At 38.6% G+C, this 14,977-nt stretch overlaps 1 protein-coding gene across 2 annotated transcripts in view; it reads right to left on the bottom strand.

Moving 5' to 3' along the window:
- The window catches only part of il1rapl1a (interleukin 1 receptor accessory protein-like 1a), a 167,224-nt gene that overhangs the window by 81,744 nt on the left and 70,503 nt on the right, over positions 1–14,977 (bottom strand). For both annotated transcript variants that reach the window (XM_005733854.1, XM_005733855.1), the window contains exons 3-5: positions 14,629–14,914; positions 4,646–4,832; positions 3,164–3,317 (exon numbers count right to left, since the gene is read on the bottom strand). In XM_005733854.1, the coding sequence (XP_005733911.1) occupies positions 3,164–3,317; positions 4,646–4,832; positions 14,629–14,914 (627 nt within the window). The remainder of the gene's footprint in view (positions 1–3,163; positions 3,318–4,645; positions 4,833–14,628; positions 14,915–14,977) is intronic.

Here is a 14,977-nt window from a genome sequence, read left to right as displayed (position 1 = left end):
ACACACACACACACACACACACACACACACACACACACACACACACACACACGCACACAGTCTGCAGTGAGGCAGGGTCACAGCAAAGGCCAGTATCTATTGCGCTATATTTAAGATCAGTTAAACTTAATGACCTCCTTCGTCCTCTTGGCCTATCAAATAAACTACAACATTAGCCCTTGGATGTAGTTTGGCCTTTTATGTTTGCTGTCCAGGCAATGTCGGTTTTAACAGGATGTGATAAAATGTGGATAATCGCACACCCACTTGAGGGGATGATGGTGTAGGTTTATTATAGGAAATGAGCCCATGGTGAGAGGGAGCTAATCTGATTCTAACAGGAGACTACAGCTTTAAAAGAGGAGGTATCCCACTAAGGCTAAATCAAGTGGTACTACAGTATTTAGAGTATCCCCATATTTTTTTCTTTTACAACAGAAAAAGCAGAGTAGAAAATACAGAAGAGAACGCAGGCATTTACGTGACTGCATTTCCCTGTCAAAAGAATCTCGCTAAACTGTTGTCATGGTTGATAGTTTTCTGCTGCATTAATGCTGAAAAGCATCGTGTCCCAAGTGTAAACTTTCTAACTCTGTTTTCATGACAAATGATGGCACTTTATGTTCTGATGAATGTGATTAAGTGTAAAATAGGTTCAGAGTGAGAAAATAAATATTCATTTTTATCCTCTTGCACTCACTGGCTCATTATAGTTCACTGTTACTTTACCCTAAAAGCTTGCTCTTCCCAGTGATTTACCATTTCTGTTGTACGGGCTCTCATACCTCACTCTGCGTGGAGGCAACATGTTGAGTTCACATATGGAAAGATAAGGGAAAGTAAATATGTATTTCACATGACTGTTGTTTCTTCTTTTTCTTTCTGCCTCTGTCCAAATCTCACCCTCTCCTTCTTTCTGTTGTCTCTTTTGTTGATTTATAATGCAGTAAAGGTATTATGACATCATCATTACAGAACATTAAGGTCAACACACAAAGATACCGCTAAAGTACTTAGAGTGCACAGCCAGCATGGGATTCACTCATGAAGCCTACACATTTTATAGCATTCAATTAAACACACCAACAGTATTATTAGACCATATACTCACAGGACAGTTTATTAGGTACACCTTTCTAGTACTGGGGCTGACCCCCTTTTGTATTTGGAAATGCGTTAGTCCTTTGTGGCATAGACTAAACAAGGTGTTGGAAACTTTTCTCAGATATTTAGGTCCATATTAACATAGCAGCATCAAACAGTTGCTGCAGATTTGACCACATCTGTGGCGTGAATCTGAACTCTTGGACATGGTGCAGTACCCGACTAGAAGCACCTTTCAGATGATGGGTGGCTGTGGTCATAAAGGGATGGATGTGATCAGCAACAACACTCAAGTAGGTTGTGGTGTCCAGTCATTTTTAGTACACTGAGTTGCTGCCATGTGATTGGATAATTAGAGATTTCTTTTAAACGAGCAGTTGAACAGGTATGCTAAGGTGTGCACTATGAATTCAAAACAACTTAAAACAAAATCTATCAAAAACAATTTAAAAAGTAAACTTAGCCAAGGTGAATTGTTGTGGTACCAAAAGATGAAGGGATTGAATTCACCTTTCACTAAAAAAATGCAGAAACAACAAAGTTTCTTTTAGGGCACACTGGCAAGGTAAAGTCCTCAGAGTTTGCTATTACATTTTCTCCAAAAAGTTGATTAAATAAATAAATAGTTCTCAGCATGCCAGAATACCTTGAACTTTATTTTGGATTGCTCCAAAATAATTTAAATGTATTCAATTTATTATCTAAATGCTTAGCAAACCTGCAAATTCTGCTCATATCAACTGTAGATACCACAATATCTAGGGAGGGGAAAAGGTTACTTTCAACACTGGTGATGTGACTTTGGAGCTATGGAACAAAAACCCAAACTGGTTAACAAACTGCATGACCCACAACTGAGGGGTACTCACGTACTAGAGTAATGAGTCAACCAAGCTGGGAAGGCTCTCCCAGCGATAGTAATGGCAATAATGCCAAATCTAATGTGTCTGCCTGTTGAACCCTGCCGTGGATAAACTGATAGCCCATCAGTCACAACCACAGCCAATCTCAAAACCACACCTCCAGGATCACTTTTAATCTTATCCAACAGCACACTCTGCTCAGGTTAAGACATGTAGCTTTCTCTCTCTCTGCCAGACAGCAGTCTGTGCACTTCAAATGCATAAACGCCTTCATATTACATAACAACAATGGCCAATTACTCAAAAAAGTGCCACTAAGGATATCAATCAAGTGTTCACAAATATTCAGTGTGGGGAAAACACCAAACATGCCCATGAACAATCTATGCGGACACATTTAATAATGAAATCATATTAAATATTTGCATTTATCATACCACTATCGTAAACATCATCAAAAAGATGCGCTGAATAATTTCTTGTAATTGCTACATCACAACTGAAAACAAAGAATCCACTCAATATAGCAGTGTTAGTACACAATATACTGTAGCAGTCAGTATCAGACAGATCAGTATTCTTTAGGCGGGAACATTGAGTATAAAAGGGCAAAGGAAAAACTAGATTCACCCTCAATCCTCATCAGAGCAGTTAACCTGGCAGAACACACAAGCCAGAGCATCCAATTCCCAGGTTTCAACAGATGAATGCGTTTATTTGTCACACGCTCACCTTGCAGCTGTGCAAGGTAAAGAGAAAAAAAAAAGGAGTGAGAGATGTATAGAAACAAAGAGTAAGTGCACTGTAAATCTACTGACCTTGGTCCTGGCTCTTTAGCTCTCTGTGTGAACGAGTTTAGCCTATAGCCTTAAATATTTCAACACTGCTTAGCTGACTGGAAAGTGCTGAGTTAGAAGGAGGGATAGATGCCAGGCCACAGCATTCACCTCCCTCCAACAATTAACACAACAGCAGGGCATCATTGCCATACCCTGTGGTATTTGTGTGTGTGTGTTTGTATGAGTGTGTGTGCGTGGCTACGTGTGTATCTTTGTTACAATCCTCTCCTTTTATTCAACTGTCTACTATAATTACTACTCTGCTCATTCTTAAAACATGTGCTACTATGTGGAGAATTTGTATAAATGGGGCCTCTACACGCAGAAAACACATCTTCAGTTTTCCTGAGAACTTACCAGTTACTGTGAGTTCAGTCGTCCTTCTGACCACAAAACCACCAAACTGGACTTCGCAGGTGTAATTCCCAATGTCATCTTCTGTTACCTCTTGGATAGACAGAATGTCTCTCTTCTGGATGATGCTTGCACGCCACTGCTTTGGACGGCACTCCTGTGTACCAAAGAACAGGCAGATCAGAACTGTAAATATCTATTTACTGATATATCACGTGAGGTGTCAGATGTCATATAAGTGACAAGTGTAAAGACGCTGTGGACTTTGTGTGGCCAGAGATGCAATATTCTGGGAAAGCAAGGCCTTGAGAAATTTAAGACCTGCAGAATCTTTTTTACAAATATACATCCATGAGATTTCAAACACTTTAACAATGCTGAGTGTAAAAAAAAGTGAATAAACACATAGCTTGTCACTCTGATATAATAATTTTATAAGCTAAAATGATAAAACTAAGCTATTGTCCTACTTATCTGATCAAGATTTATTGCACTGAACGGAATATTCTCCATTCAATATTCTACAAAGGCCACAGAGAGACGGAGAATTTTATTTACACTACTCTCTGCAGACAAAATAAGTGTGTTTGTGCTACATCCGTGCGAATGCGAGTATACGTGAGCAGGCAAAGTGAGTGACTTCGTGACATGATACTTTCTTCAGCTCCTTGGTGCTCAGCCAGGGACAGCGGTGGCTCGGTGGATTCTATTCTACCATTGCTCTCGGCAACCTTCGAATTCAATCACGGAGGCTCCGCAGTGGTCCAAATAACTCCGGGTTCCAGCACTCCCAGTCATTACCAAGATCGTAATTGAATTCTGGAAAAACCTAGAGGTCAAGCCCGGCCAGCTAATCTACCGCTGATCTGCCTGTGATTAGTCTGGCATGAGCCTTTCTCCGGGATGCACTCCGTTGTCCGCAGGCCATGCCTGACCTAGGAAAGGCAAGAACCCAGGTGATGGGGGCGGAGGTGCATGCTGAATAAAGATCAGGGACCAGGAGCATTTGGAGGGTATCCACTCTTTCCACAGGGCACAGAATGACATTGCACAATTTTCTTCTCATAGAGGTTTTGTGTTCATTATAAAAGCCATCTCTGTGGCTGCCCTCTGCTCCCTCCTCACTCTCTTTCGATGACTCTCAAAATGGTGTGGCACACTGCGAATGTGGCTTAAGGATTTCATTGTCATCATTGCCTTTATACATAATCTGCCTAAGTAATCTGGAAACACAATTCCAATAAGGCTTTAAACACAAACAGGCAAGAAATTAGATGAAAACAAACCAATGAAGCACTGAAGAATATTTCTCGGTTGTATAATCAGAAAGACAGACGCCCCCTTCTTTCTGACAAATAAGAGGATTCAGGAAACAAAAATATCACTGAGCCTCCAGGCAAGGATAAAATAATGATGCAAAGATCATATGGCAGAAGAAACATAATCACATATTAATGAGCACGCTCAGTCGAACAGCAAGCTCACCTTGAACCAGGTGATGTCTGGTTCTTTGCCAGGTTCAACATAGTCATCTATGTCAGGACAGAGGATGTCTTTACTCTTGCTGAGCTCAGCCTTCTCCATTCGTCTCATTTTAGAGTTGTAGCACAGGTTTGTGTCATTTTCCGCCACAGTCAGAGACATGGAAACCTTCATGCAGTATGTAGAGTTCCTGTCGGCACAGAAGAACAGTGCAAGGAGTTAACGAATGAGTTTGATTAGAATAACGCTCTTATTTAGTCTTCTTTTATTGTCAGCTCAATAAAAACATCTGCAAAGAATAAGAAAGAAAAAGGAAACTTTTTATATGATTTTTCTTTTTCACAAACCAAAAACGAACCATGTTTTTTTTTCCTTTGATAGCTTTTCAGTTATTATTCTTTTCCTTTTTACCCCCCTCTGCCTCGCTCGCCCTCTTTTTGTGTTTGTAGTGCTAGCAATAATGGAAAATCAGTGGAAAACATTCATGACTACATTCTGAAATTTTTTTTTGGGGGGGGGGAAGCTGAAACTGTTAATCTGAAAAAACGAGAAATGCAAAAATGGTCTCACAACAGGACAGTGAAAGATTCATGGCCTCTCGAGGACTCAACCCTCCCCCTTTTTCTCAGCAACCACCTGAGCTACAACCCGAGCTTTGATATTCGAGAAAGAAAGATGACTCTGTCTTTAAATTAATGTTATAAAAACGATCATCAAAGCCACATTCATTACAGTCCCTATCACCACTGACACATAGCTAAGAACTGACTGTAACAAAGTGTTCCCTGGTAAGCCTATGATATATGGCCGAAAATCTGTGGACACCCTTGCCGCTGCAATAGTTTCTACTATTTTTGGAGGTCTCTCCACAAGATTTTGGACCTCAATCGCAGGAATTTTCTGGCATTTAGCTTCAGTGCTCCAGTTTCTTTCAGACTTTAGCAGGGCTGTGAGGTTGTAAAAAGTTGTAAAAAAAAATGTTTCTAGTTTGAAAGCACTTTGTAGAGATACTTACATGAAATCATCTCTAAAAAGATATCTGTTTGTGAATATGCAGAGTCTTTGAAAGGGATAAGACTGATAATCGTATCCCTTAATCCTGTCCCTGAAGCTTTGTAGCTTGGTGCAGTTTGCTTGTAGTCTGAGTACTACATTGTGAGTACTTTATAAACAGAGGAATAAAGAGAAAGAGAAAAGGGGGGAAATCATTTGATAAAATGCAATTTCCAAAACACTGTCTATCAATTAAATACAGTTTAAGACAGTGATGCACTCCTCAGTGTATCTGGGGAAGGAGGAGGGAGTATGGTGACGGGTGTGGATGGGTCTGTGCCTAAAAAAATGAAAGACACTTTTCCACATAAGTTGCAAACAATGTTGGGAAAATCAAACTGGGATATTTCTGCAGGTGCTTTTCTCACCTGTAGAACACAACAGGAAGTAGCCTGGGTCAGACAAACTATCATTACTCCACTTGATTTAGGTGACCTTCTTATCTGGGCAGAGTGTGAAGGAGGCACATGATGTCCACTTGCTCTGTGTGAATTCACCACACAATTACCTGAGCTACTCTCATAAGGGCGCAAGTACTTTGTACTAGGAAGCTGGTAAAAGACTCCTAAATGTCCAATCCGACTGATTTAGACATTTAGGTTCTCTAGCTAATGGAAAGTTAAAGGCTACGTGCATGTACAAAAAGGGCTGCAGCTTCAGTTAATGTGGAACAGCAAGCCAGGAGAGGTGCTTGTGGTCAAGAAAAAGTGTTCGAGTGAGTGAGTAAACCGGTAAACACATCCAGAGTTTGTTAGGAACTTCCGATGACATAAAGAATGCCATTGCGGTAATTGAGTCTGGGGGTAACGAAGGCATGGATCCACGTGTCTGTGAGACTAGCCTGATCCAAACCATTACAAATGGCCTCACCCCAAAAGACCACATTCTTTTTAATGTGTGTCTGTCTGGGATAGCTCTCACTTGGTCAGTCACCTTGTTGGAAGGCTGGTTGTACAGGCCATATGGGCTTTCATTTCATTACATTACATTTATGGCTGGCCAGATGCTCCCATTCACTGTAAATGACGGAGTTTCATATGATCTATTCAGGTTATGGAAGCAATAAGGGAGTCCCCTCTCTCATATAAACACCTGTGACCTCCTGGGGCCATAAAATACAGACACAGACATGCACGTGTGCACCCACGCATCCATGTATGCTTAAAAGACGTGTGGCTATGTGCTGCTATGGAAGGCTAGCAACAGATAGTACTAAGAGGGACAAAATGAGAATACACTGTAGCTACTTGGAATCAGAGAAAAAAAAAGAAGCATATTTCTCCTACATAAAAATGACCAAAAGGGCATCTAGAAGACGCTGTAGGAAGCTAAAGCAAGATGCAAGATAGCCCCACAGAGCTATGGCCTCTTGGTGCAGAAAACTAACATTATTGACTCAATACCTCCTATCTGGAGGGAACAGAGTGGGAAGATGTGTTGCTCGAGGCTTACAGAGTACACGTGAACAATACGCTGTATTTGTCTACTGTACAAATACAACTATGCAAACATACACTCAATGGCACAAACACGGGCATGTACATCACATTTGCATGTAAGGAAATTTATACATATATAAAGTCAAGCCAGAACCTGTATCAACCACTGAAGTGCCCAAGAAGTCTGCAGAAGACAACTCTGCATGTTAAATATTCACAGCAGGCACCCCGTGGCATTGTGGGAAGGTGTTGGTGCTTACGCTTGATTGATGGACAGCCGGAGGTCGATGCACACTCCTATGGTGTCGTTCACGTCTGTCACATTCTATTTAAGTATAGCAGCTTTAGATATTTGTCTGCAGCTCGTGGTAGCTGTAATTCTCCACATATTATTATCTAACATGTTGGACAGCGTAATCATGGGAAGTAAATGCACCATTTTTCGCATACTCTAGAATACAGGTTTATTACTGGAAGTATTATAAAATAATTTATCCACCAAAAGTAGAGACTGTGGCAGTGAAAGAGTGGAAAAAAAAGTCTGTTGGCTCAGTGACTCTGACTCAGTGTTACAGACCTGAGAGATGATTTGCAGAGGAAAGAGAGGCGGGGAAAGAGCAAAGGAATAAAAGAGAGAGAGTCAAAGGGAGAGCATGGAGATTGGTATGTAAATTAAGTCACCTTGACATGAAAACTGGCAATTGGACTTAAATTTGCAGACAGAGAAGGACAAATAATCATTCACACACGCAGACACACACACACACACATGCACACAATAAATGTATGCACAATCTATCCACAGAGAAATTGTGTGGTGTGCCTCAGTATCTCTTTCTGAGAAAAACACCTGGAGGGCTTTAGCGAAAAGCTGGACTTAGAACCGATTTACCTTCAATTATAGACATTACACAACATACACATAGCTATAGGATAATGTATTATGTATACTGTACAGGCAGGGGATGTTAGGACAGTGACACATTTTTGTTGTGTCAGCTTTAGCCCGTTAAATTACAACACTGACTTTGAACTTTACAATGACAAGGACTTAAAAGTACTGACTAACAGCTTTGACAAGAGAGTGGTCATTATAGGATATATAATCATCGGTGCTTCTAAATTGCTGATTCCAGTTAACTCTTTCATGTTATAAAACTTGTCCCCACTGCTTATAACAACCCAATCTGACCACAGTCATTTTGGTATAAATAGGTATATATGTATCCTTAATATTTAAATTTGGCATACAGGTACAGCTAAGGTCCCTAAAGGTTCTCATCTATATCTCACAACAGGAGGTATAGTGTCATTATGTTGCCTGGCAACCACCTAACAAAATGGGTTAAAATGACCCAGTTATACCGTTTATGCACCTTATAAAAGCATGTATCATATTAATTAATACTAAATAACATAAATTTGTATAAATGCTGCAAATACCTAACAATGGACTAACTCTCAGACTAATCAGTCCTGTAGCATGGGCATGTGTTATACCATGCAAATAGTCTTAAGAGACCCCTCATTACGTCTGCCAAGGAGGTTATGTTTTTGGTAGCATTCGCATGCATGTCATCATTCTGTCTGCAAACACAATAGCTCGGAAAGATTTGAATGAATTCTGATAAAATTGTGTAGGAATGTACAGTGCATTCATGTTGGCTTATATCCAACAAGTTCAAGGCCCGTGTAATGATTTATTGGTTGAAAAATGACAAAACCCTTAACATAAAGGGAATGATATACAGATGGAGATTCTACTGTAATTTATTTTATTATCTACATTACAGTAAAAGGTTATAACTGGTTAAACACGTTACAATTTGTATACATGTTGGTTTTGTTTTTTTTGGAAAGTACCATATACTAAATGTGTATTACTAAATATTTAGTTCTATAGTAGATGTGTAGTTCTACACATCTACTAAAACCACATAAATAAAACATTCTTAAAAATAATTAAACTCATATTACACTTGTCTCTACTTTGCAAATGTTTTTACTGCACTACAAACTTCTTAAAGTAAACTACTACAAAACTACAAAGTCAGTATTTGATATGGCCATCTTATACTTCAACACGGCCTGAACTCTCTTAGGGATGACTTTTTGTAAATTCTTATGATTTTCTGTACATTTCTTTAAGTACTCTTCAGGATAGTTTTCCAGGATTCTTGAAGGACGTTTAAAACTGTTCTTGGGATGTTGGTTGCCTTTGCTCCATTCTCTTTTAACATGATGCTATGTTAAGATATGTCTTTGTCATTGTGTGGCAGTGTACAGGATGGGAACACTGTCATGCTGAAAAATGAAGCCAGTGATTGAAGTTTTCAGTCAGAAGTTTTCCAGTTAGTAGTGGATGATGGATCAAAATATGTATATTACAATATATACGCTCTGTCATTTGTAGGCTGAGTGCAGGCAGGAGTGATAAAATGGAGGACTCAAAGTGCAAACTCCGGAGACAAACGTGAACTCAAACAGAACAAAATTAAGACTCCAAATAACTTACACAGGCAGACAGAACACACAGGCAGACAGAACACACAGCATATATGATAGTAGATCATGACACACAGAGAAACACAGAGCTTAAATACACAGAGGGAACAATCAGGGAATGGGAAACAGGAGGGAAACACAGCTGGGGCAAATCAGGCCTAACGAGACAGGGGAAGCAAAACCAGATACATTAACATAAGACGTGGACCTTCAAAGTAAAACAGGAAACATTACACAGAGACGCATACTTGACACGGGGATACAGCAGACAGGGGAGACAGCAACTATGGATCACAGACAGAAAACCAGAACACTAAAACTAACAAAAGCCACACAGAGAACCTAAACTAAGAATAATCCTATAACCCATATAGCAAAGCTAGAATATAATGAAATAAACAGAATCAAAAAAACACAAAACACTGGGTCGACGACCCAGGCACCCTAACACCCTCTAATTGTCTATTTTTGATAACATTTTTTAAAAAATCATAGTTAACCCAAGTGTACATGAATATAAGTACCTGTATAACATTACAAGTGCAAACTGTTCAGTAGATACTAACGTCTCCATTAACAACTATTTTCTATCAAGGACGTTACTGATATAGCACTGACACAGTGTAAGTTGAAAACTTTCCATGTTGTAGAAAAAAAGAAAAATTCTCTTTGAGCAAGCACTTTGTGCACACACTAAAAATTAATTATTTGCTATTAATTAATAGCTAAATACAGATTTTGAGAAAAGCAAATAATCTAAGAGAAAATAAAACACAGAGAAGTGAAGCTCTGTCTACAATAAATTATAAATGCTATACTGTACCAGTGGCACATATTGTGATTTTAATTGAATACATTAACTATAAGAGTCAACAAACCAAGTAAATCATTATGGTTTATTAGCCAGATTATTAACTTTACATATTATATATAGAAAGGCAAACTATAAATCTAACCTTATATATTCAATTTTTGAAAATGTTAGAGATGTTGTTTTTAATATATAGTAGCATGGTTATGTCATTTTTTATTCATCCCAATTATTACTATTATTATTATTATTATTACTATAGGGTTGTTTGAGATGTCTCCAGGTAAATTAAGGTATACTGAAACTCCTATTTGTAATCTAAAGGGGGTGAAGAAAAGACTCCTCTTTGCCTGCAGGGAGTTTTAGGGGAGAATGTTTGGGTCATATGTGCTACAGTGTGTGACTCAAAAGCTTACACTCTAACAAAAAGACAATTGATTTCAGCTCTGAGGCAAATCTCTTGCAGTGTTCTGATTAGGATATCTGAGAAGTTCGAAATCCTCTCAGCTCAACACAAGCAGAGAGGAAAACACAGCTGGGGGCACTTTGTTACGATTGCACTATTCTGCAGAATTATAGCATTCACAGAATTTCCAACACAGTGTATACAGTTGTGGCCAGATGTTTATCAACAGTCATCATGGACATGATTGTTCTGACCTGTTCTTTATCCAAGGTGCAATGATTATACAGCATCAATCTTAAATCACTTTAAAAAGCACGGCTCAGATGTATAGATACACTCACTTTAATCTTTTAATAAGTGGTGCTGAAGGTTTTACAATGTCTTCACATGGCCAAGGCCCATTAACTTCTCATTAGTGAGCTCGATTGACTACAACTGGTAGTTTCTCTTTGTTGTTTGACAGCACTCATTGAATTGAATAATACTCTGAACAATGGGAAAGTTGGTAAAGAATCAGTGAAGATCTAAGAAAGAGAAATGTAGATTAGCACAAGTTGGGAAAGTCTCTTGGAGGCATTTCTGAATGACTAACGATTCCAAAATGATCAGTTCAAACAACTGTACATAAGTACGAGTTCTACAAGATAAATCACCACTTTGACAAAGTCTGGAAAAATTGGCAAAGAAAATAATTTTGAATGCTCAGTAAGCATCTGTGCTCAAGTTTGCCAGGAACTGGTAACCAGTGGAACACCAGCGTGACTGTCCACAGTGAAGTTTTAAATTGCCGTTAACTAAGAAGGTTCCAAGCAAGAAAGTAGCCTTTGCTGCCAAAATCAAGACCTTCAAACTTAATTGAAATTTGCAGTTGCCTACATGGACAAAAAATTACATTCTGGGGAAATTTTCTTGGTTAGACAAGATAAAGACTGAGCTATTTGACCACAATAACAAGACGTATATTTGGAGGAGTAAAGATGGAGCTTTCAAACATAATAACACTTTGCCAGCTGTTTAGCATGGCGGTGGTAGCATCGTACCCTGGGGCTATTTCGTTGTCAGTGGTGCTGGAATATTGCACAAAGCAGAATAATTAAGAAGGAGGACTACCTCCAAATTCTTCAACTTCATCTCACATCAAGAGCTAAACAATCAGGCTTTCAGCACAACTGAATGCTTCAACAGCTCAAACACACATTGGTTTTGGTCAAAGCAGACAAACATTAAACTTTAGGAATGGTCTCCCCAAACCACTCAACCATATTGAAAACATGGTCTATGTTGGGTCAAAGCCAGGAAACCAAACAATTTAAATCACGTTGGCCAAGAAGAGTGGGGAAATATCCAGCAGGAGTCATGCTAGAATTTTGTTAATGGCTACCAAGCATCTAGTTGAGGTGCAACTTTCTAAGGTACATGTAACCAAATATTAGTGGGGGTTGTAAAAATTTACTTAAGCTTGTATATATGCTTTTGAACCCGTGTAGATTGGAGAAAACACAAAATAAATTCAAACTTGTGCACCAAATTCTTGTTTTTTAAAATAATTAAAGATATATAAGATGTAAAGTTCTGATTGCAACTATAAACAAGAGCATGTACTAAATTGTTAATAATAAAAGACGATATTAACTAAGAGTGAAACAGCACTTGAAAGTGTCTGTGCAAAACTGTAACTACAGCATGCAATAATGAAATGCAGGTATAGCTCAGGGTATCATTGCACACAAAAACACTCCCCCTGGTCACACTCCATGTATCCTGCCTCTTTGGGTCTTTATGAGGCCTTTAACGGGGTTTATTAAAATCTCTCTGAAATGAAGAACTGCAATGAGGCGTTTATTGAGGGATGTTCTCTACTGTAAAGGTTAATAAGTTACTGCCACATGATTATGCATCTTGTATTATGAAAAGTCTCTATGTAACAACCCACTGAAGTCTGACTGTGGGATTTATTTAATAATTTCTTTTTTGCCTATATTTGGCTGCATCTCTGTGTCTGTAAATGTTTCTATGCAAAACCAAATGGAGAATTTGGTATTTTAATCTTAACTGAAAACAAAGTATGTATAACTCCTCTACTAAACACACAAATGCAACTCCATTGTGCTTCTGTCTCAAGTTGATAAAGTTGATAATGTGGTCAATGACAAACTTACTTTTACTTACATTTAACGGTTACAGAACTTGATTTTAAAAGAGATTCACTCTACCTTATCTAAATGTAACCTTTCAAGATGAGCGTTTTCACACTGATTTATAGTTCACTGCACTTCTTGTCTCTCAACACTCATACAAAGACAGCTCTATAAGAGTCATGTCATGTAATCTTTGAGATGTTTTAGGATTTAAGACACATTTGCTCATGAAAAGAGAGTTTAATTTCACTTTATATGAAAAATGTGAGATTATGTCGCCTTTGAGTGTATGCCCTGCCACTTATTCTCAAGTGGGAAATTGAATATGTGCTGATTTAATTTGAAATATTAATATTTCTGAACAAACCGTTTCTGTTCTATTTGGATAATATTACCGTAGCTTAATATATAAACTAAATCATTTCAGGTACATTTGAATTTAGCAGTCACAGAGTTTTGAGTTTTTTTTATTCTAAATAAACCCTGTCAGTAATAATCAACTTCTAAGTATGTCTCTAGAAATATGTTTTGTAGGTGCTTTTTTATGCTCCAGTGATTTAGAGGTTGACACACTCCTTGTTGAGCAATTCACCAAGCAAACAGACAAACAAAAATTCTTCTGAAATTGGTGAGGTACAAGGACTGAAAATGGGTCAAACTCCAGCAAATGTCCAAAGAAAAACCTTTAAAGACTTTCAAAAGGCCTGCTCAAAACCGCTTGAAAAACAAACAAGTCTGGCTCTTCGGAAACAAAATATTTTTTAAAAAAACGAGGAGTTGCTAAATTTTGCACAGTACTGTACATCATTTCTGACTTGTCGAGTCATACGGTCGTGGCAGGTACAGTACAGAAACAGACTCTCTAGCTTTGACTACTTTTATCACTGCATGTGCATATCAGATTTGCATCTAGGTATGTAACCCTTGAAGTCCTCTCCTCTTCTGCAGTAGCTATATTGTATTTAGATTATTAAGTGTAATATTATTATTGTTGGATACTAAGATTTATAGAGCACTGCATTTTCCCGGTGCTGCTTGTCCTGTGCGCTCTCCAGGAGCACCATCATGCACAGTATGTCTGGGACGTGAAATGGCTATAACATGCTTATTATTTCGCTTGACAACACATATAGGTATCACAGTACAACAACTTCTATCAGTATAGTTCGTATGATTCTAAGCATAATGCAATCTCACCTCCATGGTAGAGATTCATGGAAATGTTAAGTTGCCAATTAATCTAACCACATGAATGATAATCTGCACTTTTAACCCGTTTAAAGAGACAGTAGTTCATTTTGATAGATGTTTCCTGTTTGACACTGTCATAGAGATAGAAGTCCATTCTGGTAGATACTTCCTGCTAAAAAGAATAAGAACCCCATTTCTTTTTCTTAATCACATTTAGAAGTTGTAGTTTTAACTGACAGAATGACCTACCCTACTTTTAAAAACATAATTAAAGGAAGCTTGTCAGTTTCTCACTCTTACTGTATGTGACCTTGGTAGCTTCTAGATAATGTCTTTCAAAGGTAGTTCGCTATAAGTAAGAGGCTTAGTTCATCTGCCTTACTGTAGGAACAGGTTCTTCCATATTTCCATGTTCCATATGAACAGACATCACTCAAACTTACCGTAAGACACAAGAGTAAAGGCCCACATCTTGAAGGTCAGCAGGTCTGAACCAAATTGCGTCCTCCTCCTTGCTCATGCGCACGCCATCAAAAGAGATGGGCTCCTCAAAGTCACTGTGGCCAAGGCCAGAGCTGCGGTACCACATGAGGCTAAGGCCCACACTCTGTGCCTGGCTGTAGTTGGCTCGGATGTAACCATAGAACAGTGCACATTTTATCCGTACCGGCTCACCCTGAAGGACCCGGTACTTCAGATAGTCCACTGACCAGTCTGTACAGCCATCCACTACAAAGAAGCAGAAAGAGAAGGAACAAGACATGCATCGTTACCAAAGTGAATTTATAAAAT

This window comes from Pundamilia nyererei, unplaced genomic scaffold (genome assembly GCF_000239375.1).
Source record: "Pundamilia nyererei isolate P.nyererei 1_Seehausen unplaced genomic scaffold, PunNye1.0 scaffold00055, whole genome shotgun sequence".
In the NCBI taxonomy this organism is placed as follows: Eukaryota; Metazoa; Chordata; class Actinopteri; order Cichliformes; family Cichlidae; genus Pundamilia; species Pundamilia nyererei.
This window is presented reverse-complemented; position numbering and strand designations above follow the sequence as displayed.